Genomic DNA, 21,655 nt, shown 5'->3' with positions numbered 1-21,655 from the left:
CTCAGCCTACATTTGGATCCTCTTAAGACTTGTTTTTGTTAGGCTCAATATCTCAGCTGGTCTCTGTTGCTGTGATATGACAAGAGGAGAGACAGTATTAGAATTACACTGTGCTGATGTAGACTACCTTATTTCCACGGTCAGATTCCAAACTATTTAGAAACAATTACAGATTAACAGATATAATACAGTCTTTGTGAGAAACTTTCACTTCATTAAAATTCAGCTGTTTATTCCAAATCTTTTCATGAAGTAATAGTCATCACTGAAAATATTTTATATTAATCTCCTGGATGAGGATAGGTAGTGATAACAGACTTCCATAGTATCATTTGGATGTCCTGAGAGATGTCACCAAGCTGTAAGTGTGAGTAGTAGAGTGCAGACCAAGTCTGAATAGAGAGAGCACATCAATTTCACTTCCTTCTGGTTATTTTTTTACTGTGCCACCATTACATAAGTTATAGTTCAATGAAATTACTGCTGTGTCATGTAGCATTTTTCCACATAGCACTTGGTAAATTTTCCCTTACACCAGTGAGGTATGGTAAAACAAGAGTAGAGCTGGCTTGTCAGGAGCTTCTGCGAGAGCGTACTAAACTCTTTCATAAACGGAACAAGAACTATGCTTGGCTTGCCTCTTTACAGAACGATATAATTTAAAAAGCAAATTAAACACTTCTTAGTGAAGAATTCAATTGAATAGCCAAGAATGATTAAATGTGTTTTTGGCATAAGATGATACTTCTTCAAAATGTTGGAATGCTTAATATAATACAAAGAAGCAAATAGAGTGTATGTGAACATTGACATGTGCTAGCTTTATGCTGTTTTGCTATTGTGTGTACGAAACACAGCAGGCTGGTACTTTGTGTTGCAAGAGATGCAATTTTATATTTCTAAATTACAGCTTGATACTTAGAAAGATAATTATTTCAAAAACGGTGCTCTCAAGTACAAGTTTCTGTTAAGGGAGTTGTGCCTTATCTTTGGGGCTAACTGAATACCAAGTGTTTATGTTAGTTCATGAGGACTGGGCTGTGATGTCACCTTCCAGTTATCAGCTCTGTTTCGGTTCACTATCTCAGGGCAGTGACTGATAACAAAAAAAAAAAAGAAAGAAAAAAGGCATAATTCAAGGCCTTGCTTAGTTTCTCCTCACTGTTCTTGAGGGAGTGGGGTGGGCAGGGAAGGGAAGAGTAGAAAACCATATTTAAGTCTGACATCTCTGTCCTATGAATTTCATGCTTTCGTTATATTGACGTATATCGGTGCAGGGACAAAGTGGATGCTATATTTAAAAAGGTTTACTTCAGTGGAAAAAAAAACAGAAATAATTTACCATTTTCAGCTGTTGTACAGTGTTTTTAATTAAAACAAAAGATAATTATCAATTTATCTAGAGGTGCTCTGATTCGATTTTCAGCTTATATTTTATTTCAGCCAAGCATGCATCTTCTCATATTTACAATCACAATGTATTCTCTACATCTTTCTTTAAACTGATTTTCTGTGTTTATACCCCCCTTAAAAACTCCTTTGGTGGACATCTTTGTCTACTTGCCATACCAATTACTACAAAGATATAAGTGGAAACTTCCCACTGCTCCTTTCTGTCATAGCTTCTGGGTCATTATTTGTCCTAACTGTTGATTCTTTTATTAGCTTGACTTTCCAACCACTTTAATAATGTGATTATCACCAACCTCACAGCTTGCTTGAGGCTTAGTGTTAGAGTGAGATAGATTCAGCTAGCCTGAGGATTATGCTCTGTAAGATCTGTTTGTAGCAAAAATTACCATTTCTGCTTTTGAACAGTAAACTATAAAAGAGAAACAAATTATATGACTTTGGAATAAATGAAAGAATGAATGAAACAAAGGAATTGATTTATTCACAGAGGTGGCTGTTAGTTGTTTCATTTTAACTGTAAAAGGAAGACCTTTTGTAAATGTCATACTGTATATTCTTAGGCAGCACCCAGCACAACATCTGCATGTATTCTTGTTAGTTGCATGGAGCTGTATGAGTTTCAGTACAAATAATTTTTTAATTCAATCTACTATCAATTATTAAAGTGCCGGGGAAGGCTTTTGCAGGAAGGCTGAACTACAGCATTGATTTTATGCATGCTGGAGGCAGGCCCTAGATGTTGAGGCCCCAAGTGCACCTGCTGTGGTAGTCTACCAGAACATCATACCATACTCTCATGTATTCAAAGCAAAGGAATAAATCATGATTTTACAACAGTGCATCAGTTGACTTATTGCTGTTTTGTGACCGGAGGTAGGAAGGATTGCTGTTTAAAGCCATGTCATCGGTTCTCAAGTCACTCAAGCATGAAAGCTTGTCATATGCCTCTGTAATTGTACCTCACCAGCCTTTCTCTAACTAGTCAGCTGGGGCTGCGCGTTTTGTCTCAAACACCCGGCTGGCCAGTGTCTGACAGGAGCTTTCTCGTCATCCTGTCAGTAGTATGTTAACTAGAATGTATCTTCTGCGGCCTGCAGTGGCAGGTGGAAAGGATGCTACACTTTAAAGCAAATGTCTAAACGTTATCTCCTTTTTGACCAATATTTGTTTTAGGTAATATGAGTCTGATGTGTTTGAGAGCACTGTGGCTGCAAAGTTCTGCTTTGTGCTGGCTGTAGGCTTCACTGGAGCTCCTTGTAAAAAGGAACTTATACGTCAATAAAAGATACAGACTTTTTTTGTGTGTGTGGTGAAAGAGCACTGAAAAAAATTTGCCCACAACATACATTTGTGGAATTATTTTTACTGCTGCTTATATTGAAAGACAGCTTTCTGCAGTTCCACTTGGTTGCAATAGTTAGTTGGTCTGAACAGTAGCTGCATATTCCTTGCCTCTGTAGTCTTGTTGAGGTACTGTCATGCTATCTGTGGTCACTTGGGGGACTGGGAGGTTGAGGAGGCTCCTTGGAGAATGTAATACAGCTGAACAGCTGTGAGGGAGGGCAAAACCCTCCTTATTCTGACACATTATCTTTGTGCATTGCTTTGCTCCTTCTGCATCTGACCTGAAATCCAAGATTCTTAAGTTTATTCCAAAATCCATGTGTCCCAAGGCAGTAATATCGTCAACTGAAACAGAAAACAACTCTTGGGTTTGTCTATTTCTTGCACTTCATTTAAATCTCTCTGTTGTGTGTATGTTGCAGATTGCTGGATATACTTAGAAAATCAGCCAAGCAGTGCTTTGTGACCAGGCCAGATCGCTGCATGGTTTTGGAGTGCAGCGTGTGTTAGTGTGAAGCCTGGAAAGACAGAAAGCTCTTTTGTATTTTTTATTTGAGTTCAAAGCTGGCTATTTGCAGAGCTGTTTCTCTGGCGTAAGCTAAAAAGCCAAAACAGTGGAAAAATTGGCTCCATACAGGCCTTTCAGGTTGGGCAAAACAATGGTATTAGGTGCTGTCATATATCTTAGTGACAGCATCACGTTGCCTTGTGCTGGGGTTATATTCCCAGTTCTGATTGAACCAAACTATAGCTTCCATTTTTTTTTGTTGTACACTGCAGTGTGGTTGCAATTTTATCTAAAAATGTATTTATGAAGTGTTTGATTCTTTTAAAATAATACTGTCCCAGTAATACAAAAATTATAAATTTGAAATTAATTATTATCTCAAATTCCTTTGAGGTAGTACGTATCGGGCAGAAATATGCAAGGGCTAAATGTAGTTCTTGGAAAACAAAAAAATGGGTAGGAATGTATCATTAACTTGCAAAGCAGCACAGTTATTCTGCTGATACTCAGAGAGCTCCCAGAAGCATTGTTAGAATTCATTTTGGAATAATAGGTCAATTAGATCATTTGAGTAAGTGAAGAGTAGTGTTATTTAATTTTTAAAAGTTCGGGTATAAGTAGTCTAAGACACCTTGACCAGAGGTAAGGTAAGGTAAGCTGGACAGGGTGCGTGCTGTGGGTGCAGCTGAGGCCCTGCTAGGACATAGGCCTGCAGTCTGCTTCTAGCAGTGAAGTGAAGGGAGCAGGGAAGGGAGGCATCAAAATTGAGCCAAGCTCAGGAACTGGAAAGCTCTCCCAGTCCAGAAGTTCAGAAAATCTGCAGATTGCTGTTGCCACCTGTGTGCAGAATTGTATCACCGGGTTTCCTTTAAATCAAAACAAATCCTGTAAAAGGAAAGCATACAGACTGGCATACAGACTGATTTACACATTCATTTCAAAATAAAGTTTTTCACTCGTTAGCACTTTCACAAAATAGAACAAATCCAAGATGAAGATATGGGGCAAGAGTTGCTTCTTTTGATTCATGTAATCTTTGGCAATTCGGTAAAAACTGGCAAACCAAAATGCCGTGTCGAGCTGGAGCAGGCCCTGCTGTGGGCATTGACCCTTCAAGAGAAGCCTTTTGGGGTTGGGCTGCATGGGAATGGGAAGTGAAAGGGTCTGCATGCTGTTATGGATGGCAAGAACAGTCTCAATCCCTTAAAAAACAAACCAAAAAACGGCAGAAGTCATTGTGGTTGTGTGAAGTGAAAGATGTGAAGATGAGTTACTGAAGAGTATTAGAGTGTAATACCAGCTCTGTGGTCTGGTGTGCCATTATGGCAAGGTTTCTCCTTTTTCACTAGCTGCTGCTTTATTCCCCCTCCTCCCCCGCAAATTCACCAATGGTGAGATGAATTATAACATAGTCAGTGGTTATCTCTAGTCTTGCTTGCAGTAAATAAGTTGTCTGTCAGCTATTCGCAAGGAAGCTGTTCCCTGCTGCTTCTTAATTAGTGTATGGCAGAAGAACATACCATGGAGTTACTCCGGGGGAGGAAACATGAATAAAAATTATTTTCCTGGAAACTTTCCTTTCAGAACCAAGAAACATTTGCAGAACTCCCTTATTTTACAGGAGGGTAGCTCTTCCTCCATGAAGACAGAGTTATAATAGAGGAGGAAAGATGGGGGGAGTTATAAGATGGTCAGAAAAAAGACACATAAAGATGTATAGGTTCATGTTCTTCTGTCTGTGTGTTTTTGTGAGAGATGAGGAGATAAAGCAGCTGGGAAATAAATGAATGACAAAATAAGAACAAACAAATTATTAAGAATATACAAGATGAGATGAAAGAATGAGGAAACTGAAATTATTCAACGTGATGTTAAGAAGCATAATTAGTTATGGGATAAATGAATATCTATAGGAGGTATGTTAACCTAATCTGCAATGTGTTAGGAATAAAAGCTGACTTGACCAAGTTTCAGATGTTTCATTTTTAACCTAAAAAAAATATTACTAAAAACCTTTGTGAGATGATGAAATTGAGTAACTGAATTAAGTGGCTTTTCTTATGCCAAACACACCTGCTTGGATATATACATACCTCAGATAATCCATAAAAGCGCATGTAGGTCCTTACTGTAGGCACAGGATGCAAGCGGTATTCGTCACCGAGCCCTCACCTGTCTACTACCACTTCAATTTTATTTTCTGCTCGGCTTCCATTATTGAGAAACATGTCATTCCTGGAGCCATAGGCAAGGAACAAACTGTGTCTGCGGTCTTTTCTTTTCCCTTCCAAACTAATGCACAAGAATGATGCCATAATGCTGCTTTGTGAATGAAGAATTGCAAGAAAAGAATGAAATTGATTGCATATGAAGTGCTGTCAAATTCGTGAACAATGCTTTTCTTTCTCTTCCCTTTCCTTCCTCCAGAATAAGGATAAAAAAGAAGTGAATTAATATTAAAACAAAACCAAAAACCAGGATACATGCAGTTTTTTAAATGAATGTTTCTTTTCCATATTTTGTTTTCACAATGGATAAAGTTAAAATTTTCATCTGTGGACTGGAAATACATTTCCCTTTACCTCTCTCCCTTATGTGATTAAGGAGCACTGGGGGCTTCATCTTGCCAACAGGAAGAAAATGCATTATGGCTCATTTAAGGTCTTCCCTTTTTTCTTCTTAGAGGTTATGGGGATGGCAGATGGGAAACGGTTAGCCAGGAGCTAAATTAAAAAAATGCATAGGAATGCCTTTGGTTCTCATGGCTTGGGTACTATATTCTGGTCTCTTTTGTTGCTAATTTTTTTTAAAATCGGTGACTTCTGTCCTCTTTCCGAGGACAGCAGAATAGATGAAGCTGATGATTTAGTCCAACTATTTATTCTTTAAAGCTGGAAAGGGATTTATGCTCTGTTATAAAATGGCCAAAGCAAGGGCTCCCTTCCCACTATTAATGTCCAGCAGTCTTCACCTACCCGTTCAAGAAACGGATGAGAAAATGAGTTTTAGCAGATGTTAAGTATCTGTTACAGGTTTGGGGCCTGATTTTATTCTTGACCAAACAAGAAGTTTGGAAGTTCCCTGTGACAAAGCTGATAACCTTAGGAGTTGTAATAAGGTAGAGGAGAGGCTTCCTTTCACCTCTATGACCATTCCTCTCTCAGTGGTTTCACAGTAATTCTCATACGCTGGGAGCACTGAGGTAGCAGCAGTAAGAGCTGGGCCAGGCTGATGGTAGCTACTGGAATAGGGATGGTGACCCTCTACAATTTATTGCTACAGGTACTGCTAAGTAGATGAGTTAATTAAACAGTATCTTTGGCATCTTTCAACATATGTGTGGTCAAGACAGTGGGAGGCAAGCAGTTCTTTAGCCCAATGGCTCTGTGAGGGAGGAGGGAAGGAGCTTACCAGTACCCATTTCTGGACATGGTGTTGACAGAGATTGACAGTGTTTGAGGGGTTTTCAGGAAATGGTTTTATCACAGTAATTCTTCAGTTACTTACAGTAGATTTTGAAGGGCTGTATGGTATCACAGGTTAATTTTACTTTAGCGTTTTGTCTAACTTCTGTTGCCATTTTTGGCTTTCAGACAAGATTCTGCTAATCAGATTCTGCGTTTCTAGCTTTTGCATTGCGGTGTGTGCAAATCTTGTCACCTGTGCTCTGCTTCTCTTTCTACCTTTGGTTACAGAAACTGCTTCAAATAAAATGATTTTAATAGATAGAAAGTAAGCATCAAGCAAAAGAAAATATCTTAAGCGAGATACTGAATAATTGTTTTCATGTTACTCATTGAAATTTTGTAAATAATAGGTATCAAGTAAACATAATAAGCGAGTCTGCAGAAAATCTTTCTGTTCTGGACATGTTGTAGGGCTTTTAGCAAAAAAGAAAAAAGGACTACTAATTTTAAAATCTACAGCAGAAAGGTTCATTGCTAAATTGAATATTGAATATTGTGTGCAGCAGATACACGCATTAGAATTATTACAGCTACATGAGAGAGGAGAAGCTGCAGTCTCCATGTTTCCAGGAGCAGATAAACCTGCTTTAGTTCAAGGCTTGAACTAACTGTTCAGACTATTCCTGTTCAGCACAGTGTAGATTTGGAACAACAGTTGTTCCTGAGCGGCTGCTTACTGCCATAAGGTGGAAAGGAGCTCCTTGTGCATCGTTTCAGTCTTGCTCCAAGTTCATAGTAATCAATTTACTTTCACTCAGTAATGAATTTTGCAAACAGACTTTGTAATGTGTTCTTCTGCTGTTTGGAGAGACAGTATTATCTGCCGGCACATAGTTCTCACATGTTTTTTTCAGGAGAGAAAGATAAAATTATTGTGCTGGAATCGCTGCAGAGCTCCAGATAAAACACCGCATGCTTTTCTTGCAGGGTGATGAAAGCTTATATGGTTATGCTGACTAGAGTGTCTTAGCAGAATAGATCAGAAACAAGCTGAAACTTTGTTGTACTCAATGTTAGTAAATTCATTAACTAGTAGAATGGGAAAGATTTTTGTGTGTGTGTGTGTGTGTCCTATCAAAAGGCAGGGTTTTAAAATTAAATTTGTATTTTTTATTAGAAGATGTGTTGAACACTAAGAAGTTTTGTTAAAAGTTGTTTCTAAGCTAGTTGAGATCCATTGGCTTGAGTTTATGTAATTTAAAATCCTGTTGTTTCAGCCAATTTTTAAAAAACCCTTATTTCAATCAATTTTTAAAGCCTTACTTATATTAAATAAAAGTTTTAATCTAGAAGAAATTGTTGAAGTGAAGAAAAACAGTCTAAAAAAGTGAAAAATATTTGAAATATTAAAAAATTTGTTCAATGTTGACAAATGGGTTTCAAGAGACAAAAGCTTTATTTAAAAATTGCCAGTCCATTTTATTATGGTTTAAAACACAACATTGCTAGGTGCTTTCTTAGTGAGCACCTATGTGCACTCACTACACATAGTGAGCTATCAGCTATGCAGTAACTAGCCCATGCAGAAATGTTCTGATGCATTCTTAAAAAAATAAGATTTTTTAACAAACCGCAGAGTTCAGCAGTGCTATGTTTCTGCATATACATAAAAATTTAGCAAATTGTATTGGAGAGGTGTTTTCACTTTGTATATACAAGCTTATCTGATCTCCAGTAGTAGCTGGCAAAACAGGTAAGGTTGTACACAGCCTTGAAGATGACCTTATTGTTTAGGATAACAGCTATTTGTCTTCAAAAAGAGATTTTTCTAATCTATGCCATTTCTCTTAAAAATGTGCTTAAAGGTGGATTGTCAACACACAGGCTCCAGACAAATGCCTTTCTCTCTAAGTAGCATAAAGATCTCACCAGTCAGACTTCTCACCACTTGGTCAAGCAACAGATGCTCATTTCTGCACCTTGGAGCTTGTGCTGCGCTGTCTGCCTTTCCCTCTCCTCCTCCAGCTTCCCGCAGGGTGCCTGCTCATGCTCTTGCTGGCTCTGCTCCCAAGTGCAGCTGCTGTTAAACATCCCCTCCCCAAATCTGGTGGTCGCCTTTATAGACCCCTGAGGGCCCATGCAAGCAGTCGGGCTCTACCTGCTCCTGCATGCTTTTCAGTTCACTTAAACTGGCTACTTAGGACTTGCAGCATTATTCAGAGATTTTTAGTATTCCCCATTTTCTTCTATTTATAAATGCAAGTATGACAATTAAAAAGTATGTTATTTAAATAGCTAATGCCTTTGAGAAATGCAGCCACTGTTGAAACACTAAAAAACACAAAAAGAAAATTTACCAGAAAGTGTGAAATATTTTTATACGAAATCTACAATTATCATATGAGTATTTGCTTAAAGGCAGAGTTGGCACGGTATTAAAAATGTCACACAGTTTGAAGAGTAGCAGTATTCCTTAGCTGCTTGTGTTACAAGCTGTATACACCAGGAAACTATAAAACATATTAATGTCAAATTAAAACGTTTGGAAACCTACCACAGTAGTGTAGATGGAAATATTTGATGATTAAGTAATCAAATCTTTACCTTTCCTGCTAGAAATGCTAAGATTTAATACTTTTTTTTTTTAATGTTAAATAAATGCCAATCCGAATGCCATACCAAAATACAGATTCTAAAACAACAGTTAAGAAAACTTCAGATGTTTTTAATGGAATTATCTGCTTTCTCTGTTAAAACGAGAGCTAAAATATAATGTGGACATATGCATAAGAGAGAAAAATATTTCTTTATGCAAAAAGTATTGTCATGTTAATTCATAATTTATGAATGCCTATTAAGAGGAGGAGGAGGATATATACATTTGGGGGGATCTCCCATATAACTCTGTGCTCAGCTTTATGGCAGTCTGTGATTGAAATACATGCTAGTTTTTGTATTGGTGTGGTTTGAAATTTATATACTATAAAGAGCAGTATGTGGATGCACTAATTTCGCAGAATGGATATGGAATTAGGAGAAGACCAAAACCCATAATATTGAGTTTGATTTGTGCTGTCAGTTGTAAGAGCTAAACTACAGAGAGAGAGGATATGGAAATAAAACTCACAAATCCCACTGTGTAGAAGAGGGGTAAGTGTTCATTTATTTCATCCCCCAAATCAATTAATTCTTAGTAACGAAACACTAACTATTAAAATAGCCTTTTTTTGTTAAGTCTAAACTGAGAGTAATTGCAGCTGTTTGACGTAAAGCTAGGAAACAAAATGTTAAGCTGAAATGAGCAGTTTAAGTACGGAATTATGATATCCTTGGCTTTTTGTAGCAGAGCTGTCAGGCTCGGGCAGCGTGCTGGTCAATAGTGACATTCTGCGTGTCAGTGAGCAGCCTCTCCTGATGCCTTAACCTGCGGTTCACACATTGCTGAAGCTCCAACTGTCGAACATTCAGGTCCCCTGGTACTACTGCAGCTTCCAGGCTCTTCTGACTGGCTCATGTTTCATTCTTTGGCAATTTGCCCTAATGATATCCCTCAGGAGCTTTCAGACCCTCTTCTTTTCCATATTTAATCGTGTTATATTAATCTGAGTGCTGAGCAAACTATGCCGCACAAATTGTAATTGTCTGTGATTTCTGTTGTGGTGCTCTTATAATTATTTTTTTTCCTTTTTAGTGTAAAAATATATATATGAAATTACAGTATAATTTTTATTTACAAGACAGCCTGGGTGTGAAAGCTTTAACTGCTGATCTGTTCCACCAACAGGGATTTTTTTTTTCTGTAAAATCCATAATATTTTAGCACTTGCTGTATGGATAGGATTTACATTTTATTTTTAGCTCTTCATTTTGCTGCAATAAAAGTACATGTCCAATAAAGAGCGGTAATAATCAAGTTAATCTCAGATAGTAATTTAGTTGTGATATAAAGCATTAGGACAGACTTGTCTTCTTCCATAAGTTTGGAGTCTTCTGCATGGGGCATTCCCTCTGTGTGTTTTGCTATTCTCAGACTTCATTAGGTGACGGCGGTAAGTAAAGCAGAAGGACGATGTAGCATCAATAGCACAAATTGTTCCCTGGGTATAACCTGTTGTGCCCTGAAGAGATTGCGTTAAGCCTTCTGGTTGGATTTCTTAAATGCTGTTTTGAGCACACTTCTCTTCCCAATAGGTCTAAGTGGTGGTGTTTTTTTTTTTCTTTTGTGGTGGTGTGTTTTATTTGCTTGTTTTTTATTTGTTATTTATTTTTGCGAGGTTTCTAGTGTTTTATGTGCTGGATGTAGGCTATCTCATTTTGAACATGGGTCTTGATATTTTCTCATTCCATGGACTCTGTGTCTGCTTAGTAACATAAACAAAATTGAGCGACTTCTAACAGTAACAGTGTTTGAGAGATCAAATCTGAATTCTCTATGTATTGCAAACTATTTTGTTCGCTCAAGAAGTGAACAAGACCTAGTTACTAATCAGTTCCGTAGTAGTGCTTTTTCATTTTGTGTTATTATTTATTTATTTGAAAACAAACTAGCCGTGTCCACGTGTCCATTTTAAGTGGCGAGCAGATTATAACACTTTTTTTCTTGGTCAAGGAGTCTTCATTTTCTGGTGATGTTAGTGCCAGAGTTGCCAGTTTCTGTTTTGGGGAACTGAGAAGAGGGGATGGACAATTTTGGAAACTTCTAACAAAGTTGTTTTGCTCTCACAGGGAATATTCACTTTAGATTTTTTTTAAAGGTGGTTTGGAAATAAAGATAGTGACAGAATTTAATCCTACTCCTGAGTTGAATGCACTTGTGCGACTTCGTGCAAGACCAAATCAATTCCATTCGTTCCGAACAGTGGAAATGTGGGTCCCTTCCCCTGCCCTTCCTGCTCAGCAGAGCTGGTGCTGCAGGGGCACACTCAAGTTCTGCGTGTTTGTGACAATACCTGGGCTTCTTGGCCGTGATAAATATCAACAAGTGCATGCTTATTTTCTTCTTCAGAAGAGCTGAGCAGGGCTGACTTTTAATGGACTTGTCTGTCTGACTTTTTGCAGACGTTGTACTTGTATGCATATATCATTTTTTTTCATAGATGCATTTAAGTAATTAAAAGTAATTCAAATGCTATAATAGGCAGTTTGGGGATGTTAAGGTTCTTACATGTCTAAAAGTTAATTTAAGATTTTGTATTTTTATTTTTCATATTACTTTTGTTGCCAATTCTGTGTGTGCATTTTTGTTTTTAGTTAACTGCTTGTGTTCATGCGTCAGCTGCATTGTTGTATCCAATGTATTGGCAACACATTTACATCCCAGTGCTTCCTCCACATCTTCTGGACTACTGCTGGTAAGATAACTAACCTGTTATCCTCACTTCTGAGATTTGTACCTGTCTTATAGTTCTAAGTAACTCACGAAAACAGAAGCTACCGATCTGGCTGAATGTACAGGATCCGGTTTATGTAAGCACTTAAGTCAATGCTTAAATGATTACGTGAGCATAGGTATTTCAGCATGCCTTTATATTGTTTTTGAATTGGTACCTTGAATTACAGTGCTGATTACTATCAACAGAGCATTTAGAATCCTGTTTATAGTAACTGGTCATGTTTTATTGCGATGTTCAGTAATTTAAATGCAAGTGTCTTACAGTTTTCATTTATTTGATGTTTACTTTAAATTGAGGTAGATGATTCTGGTACAAGCATTCAGAAAATCAAATTGCTTAAAACTTCCTTTTGGTAATTCCAATTTTTTTCATTGTAAGAACTCTTCTCACAAATACTTCTCCTGATGTGTTGCTGTTCACATGACGGGCTTCATGTTTTTGGTAAATTTTTAAATTGGAAAAGAAATGGTCACTTTTTGAGTCACTTCTGGTCCTTCAAGGAATGCTGTTTCCTTTGTGATGGTCGTTACGTGTTACACCAGGCTAGTTTGAGGAAATTTTCTGTTCCAAATGCCTGGGTTTTAAGATTTCAAGCTAAGAGAAGATTTACTTTCTTCTGCTCATAATAGTGCCAGAGACACCAAATTAGCTTCCATTAAGGAACTAGTACAGGAGTATCTGTCCCTGGAGGCTTTCTCTTCAAATAGACCCTATGGATCTGTGATGGAAAAATGAACCATTTAAAACATTTTTACAGATCAAGACTTATTATATATAGTATATGTGTAATAGATGTCATATGTCTTCATCTAGGATAGTTCCTATACTTCATCTGTATATTATTTATTGTCTTCAAAAATACCCCTTCTCCCTTTGCTTTCAACAGTAGCGAAGCCTTTCATCTTTAATGATAGTTTTCTTCTGGAGAAACTCTGTCCTACTTGTTTTTCCTCCTAGCTTTGATAAAATGCACCAAGATGGGGATATAGCTTGGATATATTTGTTTAGTTTTCGTATTACTTGAAGTTACTGCCAGAAGCTTTTTATTTTCTTCAGTATCACCCATAAATGCGGTTCTCAGAAGGTAGATCAACACCTTTATTCAAGCTGTACCCTGCAGAGTGCATCCTGAATACTAGAAGATTTTTTTATTTCCCCTCCTAAGCGCACATAATGTTTTCAGAAATAATAATGTTAGATGCTGTACACAGCTCCGTCTGATGATGATAATACTTGAGATTCTAGGTCATTATGGCATGACCTGAGAATATTCTTTACTCATTAAAAAGAAGCATGGAGTTTCTTAAACTTGTGAAACTCATTTATATCCCTTTTTCTCTTCTACTGTATTACAATAGAAGGGGGAAGAAAGTTTCCTTTATTTAGAGATGTTCAAATGGAGACATAAAAGGTCACAAAAGGAAATGCACAATTAATGAATTTACTACAGTAACTATAATTCAGACTTTTTTACTGAAGTTGTCCGCGTTTGTTTCTCTGTCTGATCATGTTGGTTTGAATGGTTCTTTTGTGAGATAGATTGGAATAGTGTAATAAAAGCATACAATACTTACCTTTCCTCATGTTTTGATACATTAACAATGAGTAAACGTTTTCCAGTTAGGTATATAATATGTCAGGTTAGAAAAGGTTGATGAATTTACAGGATCAAAGTGTATGGTAGACCAGACTTCATGTGTAGTCCAAGAGGATCTTCCAAATTCAAAATGAATGAAATAATTTTCTAAATGTTTTTATATATTTTAATTTTTCATGTATTATTTTGACAGAGTAAAGTTATTTTATTAAATGTCTTTTCTTTTTTCTTTTTAATGTAATCTATTTTCATGTTTAGAAACTACATTATCATTGTTTAACTTAAACACTGTTGGGATATTTCCCGTTTACTCTCAGTTGAAATAATACATTCTGAATTAGTTAAATAGTTAAACAAATACCAAATTGATAATTCTTTAATGTTAGTCATTCTAAGGGAGTATGGATATTTTTAAATAAAGATAAAATGTGTTTAAATTTACTGCTTAAGTATAGATCCTGTTCCTGCAAATTATTTTGCTTGTTAATAATCAAACATTTTGTGAGAATTTTTTTTGAATGAATTTAACTATAAATCGTTAGCATTTGATAAAGATAAATGATACAATTCAATGGGGTTTAGAAATTCATAAATGGGGGTACATTTTCTGACCTGAAAATAAGCAAAATACAATATTGAGCAAAACACCTATATCTGTATTAAAAAATCATTTAAATTCTTCCAATTTGCTTTGTAACCAAAAAGGATCTTGTGGTTCTATCAGGTAACATTATGTACAGACAAGTTTTAGACAACAAAACAAATACTCTTTAAGTAATCCAAACCCACCAGCACTGAGCACTAGTGTGGACTGTAGTGCCATCAGGATTTGCTAGGTTATGAATACGTGCAAGGTCCTGTTTGTGAACATACTGTGTTTTGACTTCAGAGGATTTTTTTCCTTCACATAACTTACCTTGGCCTTAAATTCTGCTATGAGAACTCCAATGTGAAAATTGGAACAACCATATAAAAAAGAAGATAGCAATTCCTTTTTCTAAAGGACAGAAAAATAATAGACAGTGAAAGGACTGCTCATTTTAGCTCTAGTAGAAGAGAACACATAGAAATAAGTTTCCTACAATGTATTCTTGAACAGCAGTTTCTCAAAAACACGTTTTTCTGAATATTTTTTTAAGAATTGATTTCTTCTGCACATGTCAGCAAGCAAAGAGATTGTTGCATTCATCCCATTAGGTTGCTTGCTTTCAAGCAAACTTTTACAGAAATTAAGTTCGAGCATTCATATAGTAATTATATTTGAATAAAATCAATTTTTGTAAAGGAAAAAACTAATTTCATCAAATTTCAGTGTAATTTCTTGGCAAACTAAGTCACTGATATGCGTGTATGGCAGTTTCGTCTGTAGATGGTAAAGCATCTGTTCTGCTGCTGCTCTGTTAAGAATATAATGCAATTAGAAAATTCAAGTTACGATTGTAGCATGCCTTTTTATGTGATTTGGTCTCTCCTGAATTGGGATATATGCAAGCCTGTTTTCGTGAGAATAGGACAATTATTTTCCAATTAACTTGCATGTTTTGCATGCATAGTAATTATTTTAGGAAATTATGCTGTGGATTAATAACATTTTTGGTAATAACATGCATAAGCAAGAGAGAAACTATATAGCAGCTCCCAGTAGTATCACAGTAAGCAATTTTATGTACATTTTACAAACCTCCGCTGTTAGGGCTTCAGAGTTCAGCAGTAATAAAATTCATTGTTTGCTGAAAATTATCAAATTGACTTTCCATACCTGCAGTTTTTATTTCATGCATTTTCAAGATGTTTATCTAATTAGCTTTGTACATTCATCCTGTAAATATTTTAAAATTGGAATGATGTAGCTGTTGCTTTGTTCTACGGAATAGAGCTACACACTACCCTTTTTAATGACAGATTTATTAATGGAACAAATCATCAGCTATTACAAGTCAGTACAGGCCTGGTGAAGCTGCTAGAGCAGTGTGCATAAAATACGTAGGTGATATAGCACTTCTTTTCACCATAGTTTCTCAAAGTTCATGTTACTTGTAACACTGAGATATTCTGATGTGATGAACAAGAGGAAGATCTGTTTTGCTCAATATTCAGCAGAAGAATCCTCTCTTACGTGTCAGCCACAGTTGTTCAGATTTGTTTGCTTATACATACTCCCTAGAGTTAGACATTCTTGAAATTATAGTGTGTTTTCAGGCTAATTCCTCACTGCATATAATGGAGGGACACCCCCTTGTTTTTAGACCACAAAGGTATAAGGCCCTAGCCTAGCTGAAGTGGTCATGAGGTACTGAAAGTTTTCAACACTGGGCAAAGAACGAGACATGAGAAGACGTAGGGGTCTCCATTTTCCCTTTGTGAACGTCTACACCCCATGCCTTGAAGCCTTAAGCCATGAGAGTTTGCAGTCTCAACAAACCTTTGATTTTTGGTAACGTAAACATAATGACAACCTGTTTTGATCTGTCAGTTGTTTTTCTTTTTTGTTTTGTTTTAATCAGTACTCTCCTGTGGGACATTGCTAATGTAAGCAAATGGATAATCCATAGGGAGTGTAATTTTTTTCTAAAAATGCCTGCAGTCATAGGCAGGTGAGAATTGCCACTTTCCTTCGTGGAGTTGGGACGGCACTGGTAAGGCCCCAGGAACTGGCCCAGCAAAGCCTCTCCCTGGGCCTCAGGAAGTCAATCTCGAAGCAGTCAGTGCCTCATTAAGGCTCAGAGATTTAGTCAAATAGATGCAATGTGAGCTGATGTGTGTAACTGTTCATATAAGCGATCTTGCCTTTGATTTAGTTTTTAGGCCTTACTTTTATTTAGTTTTTCTCTCTGCTCCCTTAGTATTTCATTTCCCGCTGAGTTGCTTGAACCAGTCTGTCCATCGCTCAATTCTCTGGAGGGAATATTTTTAGTAATCTCACAGCACCAAATAATGTGACGATGATTCTTGGATGCTTTTTTCCTTCCAACACTGGGTAGTGAATATATTCTTTATCAGTTTAGTGGAAGAAAGAGAAGATTATAGAAAACCATGATAAATTAGCCTGACTAGTTCACTTTCCTGCTTGCATACTGCAGGAGGTCTCATTCCAGAGTCTGTGTGGATAATTGTTTTATTTTGAGAATATGATGCCTTGTCTTATTCAAATTGGAAATGAGAAATTTATTACACAATAAAAAAGATTTTCTTTCAGCTAGTAATAATTTCAAGAGCACCTGTATACATTTAATACAAGCTTACACAATGGATGTTAACTAGACACTGTACAAGCCAAGATTTTAAATATGTTTTGATTTACAAATAGTTGTAGTTAAAAGATAATTTGATTGTTTTGTCTTTTTTCTTCAGTGCACCAATGCCTTATCTAATTGGCGTCCACTTAAGCTTAATAGAGGTAAGTTTACTATATACTTCTGAGTACTGATAAGCATGAAGTGTTTGTGCTATAATTGATAATTTTAATGGAAATGCTACAGAAAAAAAATCCCTGTTTTTTACAATCAAAATTGCAAAAGTTAAGCTTCAGATGCTTTAAGAAATAAAATTGTCTTTGAAATGATACTTTTGAAGTGCTTTATAGAGACATACAAGCTCTACCTCATGATTTATTTCTATGTCTATTTAATAGCTCAATGATAGCATTTTTTTTGCCTTTCTTAGTGGTACAGCAACACATCAGATTTTTCCTGTAATAGTAGTAAAAACTTCTTCTGAGGCCATCATCATTCTGATTTCCTAACTAACTTGTATTCCTCTTCCTCTGATAATTTGAGTCTAACATTAATCCCATAACATTTATAGCTATTCATTTAGAAAACAGTAATTTTTGTCAAAAAGCAAGAGGTAGCCTTTCCAGATCTAAACATATAACAAAATAATAAATCCCACCTGAGTGCTAAGTAGTAGTAGGGTCATAAAATAAATAAATAAATAAATTGCTTTGTCTCTTTCCATAACCATTTAATGACACGGTTAGGCCTACATGTGTAGTCTGATTATAATGCAGAAGAGATAATTCATTCAGGAGCTATGTTTCATACTTCTGCTAAAGCAACTTCTGAGGATGAATTCCCATTTGCTAAACCAATAAAGTAGGTTCTCCCCCAGACTGAGCCCCTAGCACTTTTGTGTTTCCAAAAAAGAGCCTTCTATCACGTATACCTCTTAACTAGGCATAACCTTCTGTTCTCTCAAACCTAGTTCTTGTGTTCTATATACATTGACTGTAATATCTTGACTAGGATCCTTTTCTATGTTCTGTCAGAAAATAACAAACCTGAAAAGAATTCAATGATTTTATTTTCAGATTATTCTCTCTGAAATTATTTTCTGGACCATAATACTGTGTTTTACTGTAGGACCATATAGAAAAGAGTTTTATCTTTTTTTTTTTTTTCCCTGAAAGGAAAAAATGGTGTAGTTCTTACCTGCTAGTCCATTGATGAAAGATTGTTTCATCCATTCTTCTTTAATACTAGTAGACATGTGTAACTTGGATAAATCTGCAAATAATTACTTAGTTTGCTCTGCTTTTAATCTGATTATATGATTAATATCCTCTGATTTTCACAAATAGGAAAGAATAAAATGTTCTTATAAAATATATATATATACACAGTATACTTAACTGTTTTACATAATTCTTGGTTTTCAATAATTAATTTCTTGAACCTGCATGTATTTCAGAGGTTATTAATATAACCTTAGTGTTTTATGAAAAGGAAGTGTTTTTAAAATCTATTTTGACTCTTCTGTCTAATTCAGATCCTACAAGTAAAGCTCAAAATCTTGTCTTTGCTATTATTATCCTTTGTAAAATCAAGATTTTTAATCTAGCCATTATAATAAAAAGGAGGATTCAGGAGAATGCCATAGTAAAATGCTTTTCCACTATTTTTTCCTTCTACAGAGAGTAAAAAATAGATCGCTGGAGGATGTGGTTTTGCTAAATGTTGACACAAACACTCTAGAAAATCCTTTTAATGACCTGAACAACCTACCTGGTGAAGTGGTGAGTCTTACAGATATATATATATATATATATTTTTTTCCTTCTTAAATGGATGCTTGGATTACTGGTAGCTATTTTTGCCTGTTTTTGCTAACTGCTGTAAAAAGAATAAGGGGGTAAAAAGCAGCAACCATAGACCCCTATATTTGAGATTTTACATTTCTGACAGTTGAGGAGATGTTGAATGGAACATCATATTCCTTATTGTAAAAGTAGGATCATAATTATAAAGCTAGCTGCATTCATTAGGCATAGCTGCTCTAAACGCAAGAGTTTCTTCATCTCATCTTAATCATTATATTACAAAGTAGGCATTTCTGTCTGCCTAGTGGCATGTCTTGCAAAAGAACGAGAGAGTTTTTGAAGGCAAAAAGAAGAAGGGGGCCAATTATCGGCTTCTGCTTCCCTGCCACCTGCCAGCGCTTTCCTTTTAATTAATGATCTGATGGCACTGGTCAATATAATAAGAAATGCTTGTACAGTTGGGGTCAGAAAATTCAGGCTTTGATCTTCTTCAACTTTCTGAAACATTTATTTGTTTTCTCTAAATTATTTCAGTTTTATTTTAATCTCTTCTATCCTGCTGAGGGCTGCGTGAATGAAAACCTATACTGTTTGTCATTTGCTTTGGCAGAGCAAAGACTGCTTACTTAGAATTCTATTTGTAAATTAAACTGCAAACCCAGTTTGTCATAAAAGACATCTGATCCTTTTGAAATGACGAAAACTGTCTTTTGTCTGTAAAGGATGATAAATTAAGTGCCAGTTCTTTCTGGACTTTGATCTTGCAGAGGGTCCCCCCCTCCTTTTTTTTTTTTTTCCTATTGCCTATAGGGGAACATGTTCTGTATATCATTTTAAATAGTCGTAAAATTCACTTACCTTGGTTTTCCCAATAGAGCTCTAAAAGAATATCAGTGTGAAATCACTGTTTTGATTATTTAGCTATAGATGCTCAAGCTATCACAAATTGTCAGGACAAATAATTTTATATCAAAATGTGAAATCAGAGCTACATTTTCTGAAATTGTGAATCATTAAAACAATCTGTCTTAATCAAAGTGAGGCATTGGACTGAAATACTATGTCTTTTGTATTGGTAATTTGTATGTATGTGGAACAACAGAAATCAAACTCTTGATGATTATATTAATATCAGTCCTTTTTGATTATAATAGTTTTAATACCTAGATTTTTTTTATAGATTGTCTGGTCAGTCTTCCTCTTGATTCATTATCAACTGTAGTTCAGAAATGTAAAAGAAATTGACTTTGATTATATAAAAAATATTCTGCTGTTATGTGATTTTACACTGATCTATGAAAAAGTGTATACACGTACAATAATTCTGAGTGTACTCTATTGTACAGCTGAAGTAAATAATAACTGAAGTAAAAAAAAATAGTTGTTTTCTGGTGTGTTGTTAATTTTAACTGACTTTGCATTCAGTGTAAAAGGTTGAGGTTATAATGTCATGGAGGTACGTACCTCTTGTCAAATAATAGCTAGATGTAGAATTGAGAATTAGGCATCATCTTCTGTAACATACTAGAGTTGTAGCTGGAGGTCCTTCGAACAGTAAAAAAAAAAAAAAAAAATGTTTGTGCAATGAGTGGGACCTCATGTATTTTACAGCTGCATGTCAAAATGATCTCTAAATGAATAGGCTAGCATGAAAAAATAGGGGCGACAGTTCTTCATAATTTTAGGAGTATGTTTTTCCCCGTGATGTGTAGATGTAACTATTATTAATGTTAAGGAAAGTTATCTAAGAGTGTGGATTATGCAGTAGACTTAAAATATTTCATTCGATATCTAATATTGAATAAAACAGAACAACTGTGCTTTATGCAAAATGTACTTGCAGAACTTGTTTTAGGATTTTACAGTGAAGCTTTTAATTTAAATAGACCCATCTCTTTCTCTACTTATAAAAGAAATAAAAAAGAAAAAAGGGAGAACACATAATATTATAGTTGAAAAACCTAGAAACAAAGACAGTGTCTGGGTTTTGGCTCATAAAACGACAGCACGCTTGTCCTTCTGCATTCAGCATGGACAATGCAACTGCTAACATCTGGGTTAAAATGTATAAGATGTAAGGCTGTAGAATCAAAATGGTAAGTTAAACTTAAAGCATTAGAGCAGATGTCAGATGCTTACATACGTGAAATGTTTTAGCTTATATAAATAAGACTTGTAAGCATACGTACAAAGGTGGTAAAACTTCTGATGAAAAAATGTAATAAGCAGGAGTACCAATGAAGGGTGTTAAAATAGGATGAAGAACTGAAAATATAAAAGAAGCTCTCATCCCTTTGAAAAATTGATTCCAGATAGATTAACAGCCTAACAAAAGAAATGCAATATTTTTCAAAGACTTCTCTAAAACTGTTTCTTCTGTCTGAAGGAAACTGAGTAAAGTCTTTCCTTGATCAGTATGCCTGATGACGTCCTCACTGCATAGGTATTTAATAGTTTACCCATGTATAAGTAATGTGTCTATGAAAATGTTCCCATTGTGAATTTTTTCAAGATAAATTCAAGATTGAAAAACAGTACTATATAGCATTATCTAATAAACTGCGTAATAAATTAACTGAGATTTAAAGGCATTTTTAAATCATTCACTTAAGTATTTAAATTATAGTTACAGGCTAGATGACTTTCTATGCATGTGAACTCTATTATTCTGTCAGACTGACCAGTGGTCTTGACTGTGCAAAGGTCAGTGGTCACAGTTGTCCTGAATTACCAGTCCTTTTTTCATGCGGACCCTCTGCTGCGTTGCATGCTGTAATCTTCTTAATGGCTTCATTCCAATATTCACACATAATATTTTAGATTTATTGACTGTTAGAAATACTACCATGCCAGTAGCAGTTCCGCTACTCCTAAGGTATTTAAAATTGGAAAAATAAATCAGTGCAAGACTTTCAGGAATCCTTTGTTTTCTTAGAGGGGGGAAAAACCTTCTTT

The 21,655-nt window shown here is 35.7% G+C and overlaps 1 protein-coding gene across 4 annotated transcripts in view; it reads left to right on the top strand.

Moving 5' to 3' along the window:
• DENND1B (DENN domain containing 1B) overlaps nt 1-21,655 on the top strand; it is a 161,367-nt gene that overhangs the window by 84,911 nt on the left and 54,801 nt on the right. For all 4 annotated transcript variants that reach the window (XR_013954273.1, XM_080602139.1, XM_080602138.1 and 1 more), the window contains 3 exons: nt 11,923-12,023; nt 17,014-17,059; nt 18,575-18,676. Coding sequence is in view for 3 of the 4 variants with exons in the window: in XM_080602139.1 (XP_080458265.1) it covers nt 11,923-12,023; nt 17,014-17,059; nt 18,575-18,676 (249 nt within the window). In the remaining variant the exon portion in view is untranslated. The remainder of the gene's footprint in view (nt 1-11,922; nt 12,024-17,013; nt 17,060-18,574; nt 18,677-21,655) is intronic.

Source organism: Anser brachyrhynchus (genome assembly GCF_964034855.1).
Source record: "Anser brachyrhynchus genome assembly, chromosome: 8".
In the NCBI taxonomy this organism is placed as follows: domain Eukaryota; kingdom Metazoa; phylum Chordata; class Aves; order Anseriformes; family Anatidae; genus Anser; species Anser brachyrhynchus.
Note: the sequence above shows the minus strand (reverse complement) of the source record. Positions and strands in the feature narration are given on the sequence as shown.